Source organism: Zophobas morio, unplaced genomic scaffold (assembly GCF_036711695.1).
Source record: "Zophobas morio isolate AGI-343-1 ecotype UQ-CSIRO unplaced genomic scaffold, CSIRO_AGI_Zmor_V1 ptg000012l, whole genome shotgun sequence".
NCBI lineage: Eukaryota > Metazoa > Arthropoda > Insecta > Coleoptera > Tenebrionidae > Zophobas > Zophobas morio.
In genome coordinates, this window is record NW_026972117.1 from 22012810 (window position 1) to 22029266 (window position 16457).

General features: G+C 32.3%; 1 protein-coding gene across 5 annotated transcripts in view; it reads left to right on the forward strand.

Moving 5' to 3' along the window:
• Positions 1–663: 663 nt before the first annotated feature.
• LOC135128011 (tyrosine-protein kinase Abl) overlaps positions 664–16457 on the forward strand; it is a 111829-nt gene continuing 96035 nt past the window's right edge. For all 5 annotated transcript variants that reach the window (XM_064054789.1, XM_064054791.1, XM_064054790.1 and 2 more), the window contains exon 1: positions 664–1058. In XM_064054789.1, coding sequence (XP_063910859.1) covers positions 929–1058 — 130 coding nt within the window. In that variant the 5' untranslated portion in view covers positions 664–928. The remainder of the gene's footprint in view (positions 1059–16457) is intronic.

Below are 16457 nucleotides of genomic sequence, written 5' to 3' on the forward strand. Positions count from 1 at the left end.
TTATGTATTAAAGTAACAGAAATACCTCTGAAATAGGAAGAATTTACAGCACACACACCGTCACCGTCACAGATTCATAATTCATTTTAAAAAAATTTTACCTCATCTTTTTGTGGCTGCTGTTTGGATGTTTCTCCAAATTCGTCAGCTAATTTGTTTTAACTTCGGATAGTTGAGGTCGATTATATCATAATATGCTCGGATCCCGAGCCTGCAGATACGAACAATTCCTTAACATTAAATTATCACAGTACATTTTGCACAAATTAGGCGAACGTCGTTTTCACTTTGTTATACTACCACCGTGGTTATACCTAACGGATCACGCGAACACAAGTTTTAAATTTAAAGAAACTTTAAATGTCAACCTACGGCGCAAACTCGATTACTTGACAACCTGTGTATAACTGGTTGCCTACCAGCAACATTGAACAACTTGAGTAATAAAATTTTAAAACAAGCTAATTTTGGTTTATCTAAAAAACGAAAATGACTTTTACTTGAAATTTTTATCATTTATTTTAAATTCGTGTTATCGGTTTCTACTTAAATGCAAGAGTGAATCTTCAGTGCTGCCTCTGCCGTCGATATGTCGTACTACCCGATCGAAATGCACACGTCAGACAAAGACGGCTGCGTTGAAGTTAGAAAAAGACAGACGAACTTCTTAAATATGGCGGATTAGACTGTTAGTGGGGTTGATGTAGACCGAATAATTGGCAAAACGTCGGTTCTTAATCAATATTAAAATGTCGAATTACTTACAAACTATTCTTTGACGTTCCGTGCTTGATGTGTTTGAATATTATGTAGGTTCGACGTTTTGTTTTCGAATTCGCCACCCTTCGGTGAGTGAGTGTGTGCATTTATGTGTGTGTTCATACGTCAGAGAGGGATTAAGTGACAATCTGGGAGGGTATGAGTAGACATGGGCGCCCAGAACACCAAGGAAAGAAGTGTTAACGTTGGAACCCATTCTATCAGGACGGCCAGGAGCAGACCCAGGATAGTGAAAGATGGACGGCAGACTGTCTCCAACATTTTCACAGAACACAGCGGTATGAATCATCCGAAAATCTCGTTACTTTTATTATTGTTGTCGTGTGACATGTGTTATCACGACTAATCGTAGTGGGCTTTGTTTGCCGATTGTCATTCGGCAAAATCGCAACGTACTTGATGTGAGGAAAATTGGTGATTTGCTGCGAACTTGACAGAATTGACAGGAGATGATTTGATTTTTTTGAGCGAGGCGTAAAAAACTGTCTACGGGGGTAGTTCCGGTGGTTCAAAGGCCGACGGAGCGAGTTCATTCATGTCGATTGTGCATCTCTGTCCTCGATTCTCGGCCGTTTTGTCCCCCGCTGAGTCTCCCCTAGCCCAGCCGTCTCGATTTCTAATAAATAAAGCCGATTCTCTTTCTCTACTTTCTTGGTGCAATTAAGAAAATTACGGCTTAGGGGTCGCGGACGCTGAAAAAATGCACGAAAGTTAATGTAATTGCCAGTGGTCAATTGGTTTCAGTCGAGTGAAAGGTCGTCTAGTTGTCTTTTTTTTTAAGTAAATTCAGAGCTGGTTTCAGCAAACTTTGGATAAATATACACAGCGGATTGTTTTTTTAATGACGTCATTACAGGTTAACAACTTTGGTTTAATCACTTTGGCCCTGATGTCTCCTGTTCGTCTATTTATTTTGATTAGACCTCCATTGTGTTCGTATAAAAGAGACATAAAAGAGAAGATACTGGAAATCATCTTTTGTAACCTCTTTTTAACAACGGCTTGAAAGTTTGACAATGATCATGATAATAAAAAAATTACTTCAAGTGTTTGTTTAAATGCTATTGATATCGGCTATAAAAAGTTATGGGATTTGACGTTTCGGTGACGTTTGAGTCAGCAAAATGACAGGTCGAATCTTGTTACCTATTGAGTAGGGTTTCCGAGAATTTGTCGCAGATTCACCGAACAAGGGACAAAGGGACGGCAGTTCGAGGTATAAATGCTTTTCGTTAAATCCTATGGATTACCTGTTCCTTTGTTTGCAGATATTTGTTTTTTTTTTATTTTGTCATATATATTTGTTCCAAACTTCCAGTACATATTAAAAATTCAGCAGGTTTATAACATGTTGGAGTGAAACATTTTGTCAAATTAAATCCATTAGTAATAAATAAAAGATCAAAACATTCAGTATGAAAACAGTAAAGCATTATTATTAGTGAAGTTCATGTAATAAATGGTAGTATTATTGACCTTCGATGAACTCCATTTTCCTAATCATTTTCACGATTTACAAAAGGTCATAAATTTTCATGATATAAAAACCTAACGTAGGTGCTACTAAAGGTTTAATTTTTTTTCTGTAATATTTTTTTTTGAAAATTATTCGCTGCCGACGATATGAAAATAACACATAACTAAAATAAAAAGTGTTAAAAAATCACGTTCTCTAGAAAAAAAAATTCAACAATTAAAATACTTCGCTGCAGAAATACAAAAAATTTAATGTTTTATGTATTATGCATTACAGCCTTATTGGATCAAAGATTTTGCATTACTGTGTACTACTTTATAATTTCTTAAGTTGATATTAATCCGTTAGACGTTGTGACCAGAGGGCTCTTAATATACTAGATGAAATCTTCCTAATATGCAGAAGTAATGTTGCATATTTTGTGTTTTGCTTTTATTTTCACGACTTTTGAAATTTAAGTTTTGTAATTTCATGTTTTTTCAACGCTTCGTAACCTCAGGAGTATTAAAAAGTTGTTTCCCGTCGCTTGTTTATCGTATGTTGTGGATTTTATTACACAGATATGTAATATCAGAAACTACTGAACTGATTATTGTGAATATATGAATAAATGTATATAACGAAACAAGTAGAATCTAGTTTCACCAGATATATCCAGTTAAAGCAAATTACATGTATTTTAGGAATATGGTGTAGATTCAGATTTAACGAAAATTTGGCTGATCATCCCCACGTACAATTTGGTGGCAAAATTTTGCAAAGTAAATCCTACTTAAATTTTATGAAATAACATACATCACCTACATCCGGGATTTATGAATCCGTCTTAATTTTTACTTCCCGAGCGTAAGCGAATCCATCGGACGAATTGCCACTTTTATGTTTTTTCGACGTTTCATGACCCCTACAGTACGAAAAAAGTAGTCTCTCGCTTCCGCCTGTCTGTCTGTTTGTCTGTCTGTGTGTATCCATTTTTATTAGACACGTAATCTCCGAAACTGCTGGACCGATTGTTGTCAAATTTTGTATGTATATTAGAAATATCATGTCGATGGTTAAATGCTAACCATCCCCACCAACGATTGGATGATGTCATTTCAATGAACGGTATTCTAAAATGATTTGAATGTTACACAAAAATATAGTTATATACTTATAGTGTACGAATCCACTTTGTTTTTTCGCTAAACGTTCAAATTTTCGCAAAAACATTTGCAAGGTATAATAACGTTTTATTCCCGACACGGTTTGTACATCTCCATGGTGCAGTGGGGTATTATCTTCAAGAAATTGATGACGTATAATAGTGTTTAAATGATGAATCAGTTTTAAAATTTATGTACGAGAGATATTATACAAAGTAATTATAGAATGATTTTTTTATGGTAACTTAATGTTTAATGTTAAATCATACATACATTATGAATTGACCCATCGCATAAACTGGTCAATAAATCTATGATTTTTGTTTTTTAAATGTAGTAGATAACTAATAACAGTTTTCCGCATTAAAAAGTTGATGACGTTTTTCATAAGATCCGCTCTGGAAGTAAAAATCCGTCCGCTATAAGATATAAAATTGGTTTTGCTTTACAAGAGAAGTTTACGAAAGCCATTTTACTTTTATGTCTGCGCCATACACGTACCTATCTTTTTTTTTGTAATATATCCACAAACTGATAAAACTCATGAATTTTCATGTTTCTCATCACACTTTTTCTGTTGATGTGGTGTCAAAATTCAGACCATAATAAATACTGCGAGAAAAATCCTCGTGGCCAAATACTCGACATAAATTGTTTTCTGCGAATTTTGTGTAGTCATTTGAATCAAACATAGGACGTAGAAAGGCGACGAATTTGAAAATTATAATTGCCATCAATTGTTTGAGGTCGGTTCCCAAATCGCATTGTATTTTCCCACCTGTTTTCAATGTAAAATAGCGTGGAAGGCACCTTTCACAGGAAATGAATATTAAATTTCGCTTTTAAGCAGTTGTTTCTAAAGCAGGAAAAATTGGTCACGATATTTAGTGCAATGTACTCAATTTTAAGTTCCATAGTGGCACTTTTTTCGTTCATTAATTTTTCTACAGGAAAGTATTTTGTACATAGCCAAGGTATATGCCTTAAATTAAATTGTTTACATAGTTTTTTCGCCCCAATTGGTACATTCCAAACTCTGTGAAATAAAACAGTTTGTTAACAAAAAATAATTTATATTATGTAACTTATTAGTGTGCAGTTGCATGTGCACATCGTGTTGGAACGATTAGTTAACAACTATTTCGAAAAGTGTTTATTGTTTCTTTAATTTTTCAACACAATTTGCTGTCGCGAATGTATCTCATAGTGTGCTTTAGTCGATAGAATTCGTAAAACTGAATATTTTTCGACGTGTAAGTTATGTCTGTAGACACGCACAGACAAGAATAGACAATTTAAAAGTGACACAAACACATCCAGGACCTTAAAAGTACTAAACGTCTTTAAGTTTAAGCAATTCATGTGGCGTTTATTTTTTCCTTTTTTATTTGGTTTTGCGGTCACTCTTTGAATTTTTATGAGCGCTTGCGGCTTGCTTGTGTCTGCTTCCATTTAGTTTATTTGGACAGAGTTGCACGCGTTGTAATGATGAGACGATAATGACTTTAACACTGGCGAATCTGTGCTAACATGTTGATGTATACTATAATAAGATTTAGGTTTTTTAAATAGTCTGCAAATAAATAAAGCAAATCGACGTTTACACCAGCCAAGTTTGGCCCAGAAAACATTGCTCGGTTTTTGTTATACAGGGTGATCAAAAAATGTAAAAATGATTCATACTCCAAACGCTTGAAAATATTAAATTCGATTTTGCGAATTTTATTTATTTTTTATGATAACCTCTATAAGTTAAAATTAAGATATCTGTGTAGTAAAGTAAATATAAAGAAGCATGCTATTCGCATGTTTCAAGTGAATGTTTCCATTACAAAATTTTGTAGTGACGTCACCAACATGTAACAATAATTGTAAGAGGTGAAGTGTAATACTAACAGCAACAGTACTATATTCTACTTTTTTTGATCATTTTTTGTAAGCAATTCTAAATAAGGTGTCACTCGCAACAACCATTAACATCGAAATATCAAAGAAATGAGACAATTAGACAAAATACGCGAATCCTAAAGGACATTGGATGCGAGATTTTGCAAAAAATCCAGGCCTTGTTTTAAAGACGACAAAAGCATTTTCTGTAAGCTGTATGTCCCCTTTGATGAACTCTCTTAAAAAAGGGTTGCTTGTTGGACCAAAGTGTAGAAACCCAGAGTTGACAAGAATTTCATCTCTCGTTACTATAAGAGACTCTTGTAGTCGGCTACCTTGTGTGCAATTTTTGCGCAGCAGTGCAGAATTTGTAGTGCAGTGAATTGTACAGGGCAAACTCTCTTCTTTATCTAAGCGAGTTTCATAATTATTATGTAATACTAATACAAATAACTGCGTTGATAAACCGTACAGAATCTTGCGGACAAGCCTTAAATATTTCCATCCTTGGCCATTTTTTTAATTTCATGCTTGATACGCTCGGTTAAAAGCACTTGTGGTCTTGTCGTCATTTTTTATCATTAAATCCTTCAAGAATCTTTTTTCCGTTCCGTGTCGCTCTGTATTTAGATTGAAGTGTCGAGATCTTTTCATGTTGTCATTTGAATGTTGCCTTTTTCAATCCTCCAAGGAGGTCGACAATTATTCAAGCTAGCGTTTATGCGGGATGATCGATATGTGTCGTGGTTTTTTGTGGGTCGGTTTCCTTTCTATTTTATTTTATCCAAATCGTATCAACCACTCCCGTGGTTTAGGCATGTTTGTCTTTAGGCATTGCCGTTTATTCGCGGTTCGTTTCGTGTCCATCGATTATGTCGTAAAGAATGTGGTCACTTCTTCATGCTTCTTTTGTTCTGTCACACACGATTCTTTGATTTAATTTCTTTGAGGTGGGTAGTTTCAGTTTCGTGCTCCAAATTGCTGCGTTGTTAATAAAAAATACGTTGCTATATGAGAGAATGTTCGATAAATTTGCGAAAATAGTGTAGTGTGGAAGAGAAAAATCGTTCTCGTGATAGCTGAGTTAACAAGGGAATCAAATACTTAATTATTTTAATCGTAGAAATATTTGGTATCATTTGACAATATTGGACAATATTTTTACAAATTAATAGTTTAACTAAATCGATAATTGATTATTATGAAGATATAAAAAATGTTATCACTATTAATATTCAGACTGGAAATTTCACAGCAGGCGGGCGTATTTAGAGAAGTGTATTTTTAAGAGGTGATCGATTAAAAATTGATTATCCAGTCGTTTCATTTTTATCAACTTATCTATTAATAAATTGTGAATTTTTACGTTGTCTGGTCGAATTTATCTGTGTCAGTGTTTGCATTTTTCAGTATTTCACCATGTGACTACCTATTGCAATACTAAACACATATATGTACTTTAATATTTTATTTTACATTTTTTAATTAGTAAGTGGAGTGATTGTGAAAATCTTTAATAATCGGAATTTTTTTATAGGAATTACAGGTTTGTGTATGCATGTTAAAAAAATATATATTAAATTAATGAATTTCTATTATTATTCGTCTAAACCAGACTTCGACTTCTTTAATTATCCTGACAATTATTGTTAATTTTAAATTAGAAACGCGTTAATTGTTCTTTTTTTATATAAAATTTAATTCTTATTTTTTATTTACTGCTTCTGTTTTTGTTCTTTTACATCTCAATCGTAAGTGAATGTTTTCTACACGTTTCATAATCCCTAGTACATGAAAGAGTAGGTCCTCCGGTTCCCTCTATCTGTCGTCTGTTGACAGTAGTTTTTTAGTTATGTAATCACTGCAACTGCTGGACCGATTGCTGTCAGTTGGTGTACTTTCAGGCTATCAGGGTCAATTCTGAATCAAACATGTTAAAATTTAAAGGTTTTTAAAAAATAAACAGCCAATCAGATTTACGAATTTAACTGGTTACTATGGAAATTTGCAATTTAATACCCTTTAAATTTAACAAGTTTGATTCAGAATTGCCGCTATCGTGTGGATATTTAAATAATAAACAGTATTTGTGTATTTATTTCTGTCAGCAATTCGATAATGTCATCTCAAAACGTTTCTAAGCAAATTATATGTACGTTTTATGAACTTATGATATTATATGGTTTTAAATGTATGCTCTTATTTACCTTACACATATTTAAATTTATGGAAAAAATCTAAATTGCACAGAAAATTTGAAAATGTGTCCTAACAAATTTAACTCTAGCTCTTAAGTTTTGTAAATGCTTTAGAGTTGTCGTAGACATGGCATCCGATCCGGCTAATTAAAAATATACAAATATCAAAATTTTTTCACTTGAATCATATTTTTCCATCTGTCCGTCCGTCTGTCTGTCTGTCTGTATTAGATATGTAATCTTCGAAAGTACTCGGCCTATTGTGCTCGAATTTTGTATTGATATTAGGAATATCATGTAGATGGTAAAACGCCAACCAAAATTTGTCTAATCATCGCCACCAATAATGTGATGACGTCACTTTAAAGTTATACATAGTAAATTGGTTTTAAATTGTATAAAACAACAAAGTCCTACACATGTAGTTTATTAATCCGTATTGAGTTTTTACCCGAAACGTACAGATTTTTGGAAAAAAAAAATCAAAATTATAGACAACATTTCGCAATTTAATTTTGAATCTGCCGAACCAAATGCTTTGAATTCTTGCAGATGTTTTAAAGTTATGAAGAGCATAATACATTTTTAGTCAAAATATATGGTTGTCCCCTCCAAAAAATTGATGACGTCAACTCAAATTTTTTTCCGCATAAATTCTAACTAAAATGTGCAGAGTATGATGAGTTTTGACTTGTGATTTATAATTTCATTGATATTTTTTGGATTCGCTTATACAGGGTGACTTAAAAAAAGTGAAAATTGAATGCGTGAATTTACTTTATTCATTTAATCAGGAACTGCAAAACTTTGAAATCTTGGAGATGTTTTAAAGTTATCATAAGCATTGTAAATTTTTGATCAAAATGTTTTTGCTCATCTCCCCTAATTGAGGACGTCATCTCAAAATATTGCTGAATAAATCCTATCTTAGATGTGCAAAATATGATGAGTTTATACTTGTGAATTATCACTGCATATATCTTTTAGATTGGTTATACAGGGTGTCTCAAAAAATTAATGATTGAGTCATTGTATTTTATTGATTAAATCAAGAATTGCAAAACTGAATACTTTGAAATGTTGCAGACCTTTTTGAGGTTGTTGTAAACATGGTAACTTTTTAACCAAAATGTATCTGTTTATCAATCTCAAAAAATTGATGACGTCATCTCAAAATTTTGCGGGATAAATCCTATCTAAATGTGCAAAATATGATCGGTCCGTACTTGTAATTTATCATTTCATTCATATTTTTTAGATTTGGCTATACAGGGTGGCTCAAAAATATTAATGAATCAGTCAATTTAGTTTAATGACAAAATCAAGAATTATAATACTGAATACCTTGAAATTTTGCAGACGTTTTAAAGTTATTGTTAGCATAAAAAACGTGTAAAATATATCTGAATATTCCCCCAAAAAATTGACGTCATTTCAAAATTTTGTCGAATAAAATTTATTAAATCAGGAATGACTCACTCCATTTCCCCAGAAAATTTTGGGAATACAGATTTTATTGTACTTCATGCGCAAGGGAAGTTTTGTCGAAACAACTTTGGACCAATTTTTTTCAACACTTTAACCATAACATTTTAACAATTATTTTTCGTGAGAAACATTTTTTAAACTAAGTTTTAATCCAGCATTTGCAAATTTTTGGAAAAAATTAAAAATTGTAAAGCAAAATTTTTCATTTTTTGAAAAAAAAAATTGGGAAACAAAATTTTACAAAATATCTTAGAAACTGCTAAACTAATTGCTTAGAAATTTACCTCTAAGGTATTATCACCAGCCTAACAGACCTATCCATTCCCATCAAAATTTTGATGACGTCACCTCCAAAGTTTGTTAAGTAAATCTGGTTTAAAATGTTTAAAATAATGTTCATCGCCTGTACATGTGGTCTATTAATCCACCTATATTTTTTATAAAAATATTTCATGAGAATATATAAAATCATTAAAGAATGAGAAAAAAGCCTGTACTGGGTCACGCTTCTGAGGGCGAGGGAACTATTACCTAAACACTTTTTTTTGTTTTTTTATTTTTGAATTCTGAAAATGTGACTTGTGTGTATATATATATTTTAATTTTGTAATACATAGGTATAGTCAAACATCTATAGTAAGAAGTAGTTTTTGTCAATTTAATTCATAAAACTTTTTCTGAATTCATCGCTTGTTTTTGAATACACCGTCTTTTAATAAAATTTAATTTATACAAATAATTGTTTGTTAAAAATTAAACTACAAAATAAAAAAAAACAACGGTTGAACTTACTTATTTATATTTCGACAGCACTCTTTCATCCTTGAAGTACAGTCCAACAAATCCCGCTTCTTTGAAAGATTATAAAATTCTATTTTGTTAAATTTTATTTTATCATATGTTAATCATCCATACCATTCTCGATTCGAACACTTTATGTTAACTCGTTTATTTATAATTTGGTCTGGCGCGAAGGGCAAGGAAATCTGGTGAAACAGTTGCTCCAAAATATGAATGCATTGATAAAGGGCACAATTGAGTCAGTTTTCCCATTGGAAAATGTCCCGATCTTCTATAAAAATTACAACTTTTTTTGTGAAAACCTCTGTAAATTAAAAAATCAAGGTAATAAGAGTTACAGGTTTAGAAAAAAAAACATTAGCAGTTGGGACGCACGAGTTTCAGGTTACAAGTTGGGGAAGCCAGCCTATAACCTACTCAGGTAATGTTTCACGTGCCGTTTGTACTAGATATAGTGCGAAAATCTGGATTCCGATAATAAAAGGCAAATTCATGAACTACAAGTATAGGAGTATGTTATTTTATAAAATTTGAATGGCCTTTACTAAAAAAAATGTGAGCGGACGTGATCACATTGTTGCTAGAGATGATTAGACTAATTTTAGTTAGAGTTGTATCATCTGAACGATATTCTTTTCATATACATAAAATTTGACTACAATTGGTCTAGTAGTTTCGGAGATTGTCTGTAAAGAAGGGAACCCGAAACCGACTTTTTCGTACTCTCGGAGTCCGAGAAAACCCGAAAATGTCGGATGGACCCTATTGTAATACTTCCGTTGCTTACGGTGGGGAAGGCAAATTCCCATTTTTTTTTGTAACACTTAGATGTATGTTTCGTTTACAGTTGATTAAAAAAATAAAATTATGAATATAAAAAAATGAAATAACGCAGTCACACTTTACTTTATAACCAACAAGATCTGTTTCAAAAGAAGTTATTTTAGTATACAGGGTGACTGCGAAATGTTTGAAATGTCGTAAAATGATGGTAGCCCTTCATTTCATTTAATTTTCATTTTTTAAGTTAATACAGTTTTTTTATCAACTGAGAATGAAATAAATACACCTTATTATTTTTTAATTTTTTGAATATACATGTTTTCGTAGTTATGATAGCATCGACTGATAGTGAAATGCTTTTGTTAAAAGGAAAAACAGGTTTAAATCCTACCAGGTTTTCAAAACTAACACAATTTAATTGAAGGGTCACAAATCGATGGACATTAATTTATCATATGCGTTTACGTATTTAAATACCGCATTGTCGACTCCGACCACTGTGTTTGTGGTTAACGACAATATAGGCTGCGGTTTTGACTGAATGTATAAAGGGTCGTAATGCGAAAAAAATCTCATCAAAACTAGAGGATAACATTTTCATATAATGAAATGAAGAATAATAATGAATTGATCAATGCAGTGTATTACTCTGGGCAAGGATAGCATGCAGCACTGGAAAATTTACGAGTGCCATCTTTTTGTAAACTACAATTTGTGAGGTTCAACCTAAAAATTTCAAATTTGTATGTTAAAAAAAAAACTAATGGATGGTTTCCTTATATTTTCGATCACAGCGTAAATCATATGTTTTCCTGTCTCATATATTTGTAAAGCTGTTGTTTTAATTCCAGAAAAAAAGTGTTATTTTGGTGGCAGATTTACAACTAAATGTCAAGCGTGAAAGGTGCCATTATTACAAGAACTAAGCAATCATTTGATAATAAATTTCAGCTGAGTCAAATTCGTTCTGAAAGCTTGAGTGAAGGAAAGAAACCATTAATATTGTCGATGAAGCGACGCCAGACGAAAAAGTTGAGAAACTGTTCTAAGTAATCACTGCGGCACTTATGTATATTATATGAGTGTCGTAAAAAGGTAACACGAAATTTATTTTCGTTCTTCGACTAGTACATTACATATAACTATAGATATTTTATCAGCATTGATTACTTTCCGTCTTTAATCGTGGACTTTGGACCAATCTGCATGAATATTTTAATTGTTATGTTATCGATTTTCATTAAGAATTTATATCTTTGACGCAACAATAAAACGTTCGATTGAAAACGTTGTACGAAACTGTTCTAATATTAATAATGTCCATTGAATAAGCTTCATGTCAACGAACTTGATGTGAGGGCGTCTATGTTTAAATTTTGACGGAAATGTACCGGTCTTGTAGCGGAATTTGGGCGTAACTTCTTCATTTCCTTTCCGACCAAGTATTGACGTTTCGAATTTTGTTCATAATTGCCGAAGTTCGACATTAAAGCAGTAGTGGAAGTTTAGTTCGGAATTGCTTTTTAAGTGAAAGTGGCAGGTGATTATATGGTGTTTCGATTCTTATTATTTTTTGTGCAGAGAGTGTTTTAGGGTCACGCACTGGCAATCCAATTGAATGTTTCTTTGGTTGTCCGTGGGGAAATAATATTTCTTAGTAAGAGTGTGTTGGGGGCCATGTGGTGGCGTTTTGCAATTTACTTCAAGTCTCAAAGGTTTTCCATAAATGATTAGGTTGTAATCGATTATAGAAAATTAGATCTAAAAGTTATGGTGAACACGGCCGTGGGCGAATTGCTAAATTAGCCAAAGAAGGATTATTTTTTCATGCGTTATTATGCAACGGCTTTTATTAAACAACGTGAAATTTTAACGCATTATTTGCTGTTTAGAGTTATAATTAATATGAGCCAAAATTAGTAAATTACTGTGAAGTTTATATTTTATAACACTAACAAATATGTGTGTGTTGTCCCCACTAAAATTTTAATGACGTCAGCTGAAAATTTTGCTTGGTTAAAATGTGTAAAATAATATGCCTATATAATTTATAAGTCCACATGCATGCCGAAATGAAAAAGATTCAAAACTATAGAAGAAAATTTTATAATTTTTTGGTATTTTGTACTGTTTGAGTTCTTACATTTTTTTGGTATTACATATAAACGATATAAATTCAGGGTGTTTCACATTTTATTTGAATATATAAATAAATAAATTCCTTGAATTTTCGTGCCAAGATTTAGTTGCCATAGAATTAAGTTTAGCATTTATGACCATTCAGGTAGAAATTTTACAATGGTCTTGATTTCTTGAGGAAATTGTTACAATCAAACATTAGTGAAAATATGGGGAGAGCGGATGTTTAAATGATGGCTTGGCGTAATTTAGGTAAATGAGTTTGTGTCTTAACGTTCGCTCTAAATTGCAACGTCAAACAACCGGAAATTGCGTCATTGTGCATCATGATTATCCCCCGAATATTTAGGAGCACCCTTGGAAAATATTTGTGGTATCACATTTAGACCTTAGAAAGGATTCTGAAGGTAAACTTTATAGCTTGCTATTTGATCAGGTAGAACAAAACTTGTTTGTGTTAAAAATGGGTTTTAATTAAGAGGACATAAATTATAATTTCGTGGCTTTTAACGTTAATTAAAATCATTAGATAACGTTAACTTGCAGGTACTACACGTTGTTGGTGATTAACACCTGAATTTAGGAATAATTTAGAGATTAAATAGTACGATATGTGAAGGAAATTAATAGGAGTCGTTATTTAAGATCACTTATTCGGATAAAAAGTACATAGGAAAAACGAGGATGAGTCTCCATAATTGTGAGATATTTTCTTTAAAGTGGTCTGTTTTTAAGCGATAATAAGAATTACTTTACATAATGATGAGTCAGTTTTTCATTTAGGATATCCGATATCACAATCAGCTGCTGCAGTCTGGTGAAAATGGGACACCCCACTGGGTTAATCAAGTCGTATGTATTGCCATCACTGCAAAATTTTGCTGTTCAAAGGTTTTAGAACGCCTATTTATACTCGCTTTGTTGACTTGGCTTGGAAGGGATTACTATTAATTACCAATTAGTTAAACTTTACTAAGCTTGAAAGATCGTTATTTTAATCACCATTGCTTAGAGGAAGTTTTTATCTACGCTTATGTATAAGTTGTTGTTGTAGTAGTGAAATTTTAATAGATTGAATAGTAGGTGTTGTAAAAATGTTTTTTAATTAGTATTTTTATTGTTTAAACAGACTGATGATGAGGGCATTATAGTCATTTACGTTACAACTCGAATAAAAGCCTTATTTCTTACTAGTGTGAGTTTGCTGGCAACGAGACGCTGGCTGAGTACAATAATATCTACTTTAGTTAACTTGGATATAACTAGAAGTGTTCACAGCGTATTTAAAATCAGTTTACACAAATGAAAATATATACAACGTAGTATAAATAAGTGTGTTACACCTAAACACATATGAATAATGTAAGTAATATTTATTCAATCTTGTAGAGTAGAAAAAAGAATAAATTATAAAGTGTAAACACGCTACAGCTGTACAGTTTCGCTATGCAACTGTGAACTCGTCTCACCGTCAATTTAATATTTTCTCATTTTAACTTATATATCGGGTGATCAAAAATGATTTCAGTCGAGTCATCGTTGACTTTTAATCTGCATGGTCCTGACATTTCAAATAAAATGACAACTGTAAATATCAAAATGGGTTTTCACCTTCGATGTTCACCAATGATGTTCACAAACAAAAATTGGTGGCAAATACTTCTATTTTCGATATCGATTAATTCCAACTTGTCAAGTAAGTCTTATATTCTTAATATTTTCGGGACTTCTCTTGAATTTCGATCTACTACTTAATTTTCTTTTTCTATACATGCACAGTTCACAAGATAAACAGGAATTGTTCACGGAATTCATTCCAAGTCTCATGAACAGAAAACTGCCAAACACCTTCCACTTTCTGATAAGTGCGTAAGTTTACCGCAACCATAAAGGCTTTAAGTTTCATGTAAAATTAAATAGATTACTGAAATACTAGTCTAAGTCACTATTTGCAGTATCAAAATCGTCCTCAAAATGTCGCTAGTCATCATTCATATTAAAAATAAATTCTTGAAACTCCGATGATACATAAGAATTTTGAACTTCAGTTGGGTGACGAATGCAGGTTTTCCACAAGTTTTGACCAATTTTGAACACTTTTTGCCTGATCAATGACTTTATTGCTTAATCTTGGCGTTGTAGTATTTTTTCTTATTTTTCTTTTTAGATGGTACCATATCGGCTATATAGAATTTATCTATAACATATTTAGGAGGAATTTTAATCCTTTGACAATATTCGATAGGTCATTTTTTGTTACTTTTCCTTCCGGATTATCGGTATTGCTGTCTTTAATGTATTTAATAATTATGTTATCTTTGCGTGTTGGTGTGTTTGCTTTTTATCGACTTGCCCTGAATGGGTATGTAGCATTGTCCATAACTATTAATAGCCGACATTGGCGGTAAAGAAGTCGATAGCTGTTCTCCAAAAGAATGTCCTTGTGGTAGTCCGCTGAAGCATTTTTGAATATTTTTGGCACCAACCTGGAGGATTATGATTTACAAAGGAGGGGTATCTAAAGAGCGGTACCTCCTGCTATCAGATAAACCTATTTTCTTCACGTCATGACTGTCAAACCTGGATTCATTCAAGGAAATATTTTTTTTATTTTCTTGAAATTTTCTTATTTGACAAACACTCAAATCCGTTTCAAAGATCGCCTAAAGTCTCTGAATAATTAATTTCATAGCTGTCTTCTTTTAATCGTATGATTAAAAGTGACTATTGATGATTGAAGTAAATTTTTGTGTTAGCTGTTCTGAATTATTAGCAAATAGGTAGTACATAAATTAGTTTACAATTTATTGTCAATTTTGACATGAGCACTCAACAAACATGTTGATTGGTTGAGACGATGACAGCTAATGACTTGGTGTTATAAATGGCACATTGGCAGTCAGGTATACCATCATAAAATTTTAAATATCCAAAATCCTGTCCAAAATTCGGGTAATCATCCCCACCAAGAATTTGATGACGTCATTTTAGTGCATGGTATTTTAAAATGATATGAGTGTTACACAAAAATATACTAATATACTTATAATGTATATGTAAAGCATTTGCAAGGTATAATAACGTTTTATTTCCAACACGGTTTGTACGTCTCCGTGGGGCAGTGGGTGTATCGGAGAGAACGGCGACCTTGCGCTACTACTGCGATTGTGGTTTAATTAATAATTTTAGTCCTGTTTTGAGAAGATAAAAGTCATTCAAATCAAACTAATTTCTACGTGACATTCTTTCGATGTATAAACATAAATAAACACTTGAGCTTCAGATTGCTATTACCTAGTGCTGAAGGACAAGGGGTGTTACTTATTCCTCTGGTTTTTATTTTACAGAGTTTAGGCTTTTTTTTAATTATACATATTTGTAGCTTTCGACCAATTTTTTATTGATCAAATTAAGAACCTCATTTTCTAGAAAATGTGAGAATCTCCACGTTTTTATTTAATTATGATCAAATAAGAATAATAATAATCATATTCAAAACATTTTGTTCCATTGTGGTTTAATTAATAATTTTTGTTTTCTGTTTTGAGGAGACAACGCATTCAAATTAAACAAATTTCTACGTGACATTCTTCCGATGTATAAACATAAACAATCAAAGTTAAACAAGTACACTGGTAATAAGACACTCTTTCCGTTGGCTATTTGGTTTGAATACATTTCATATTGTCTGCATATCCCCTTGGAATTTGCGCTCCTGCGGCGCACGGGGTTCGAGGTGTCATTTACAGTTTACACCAC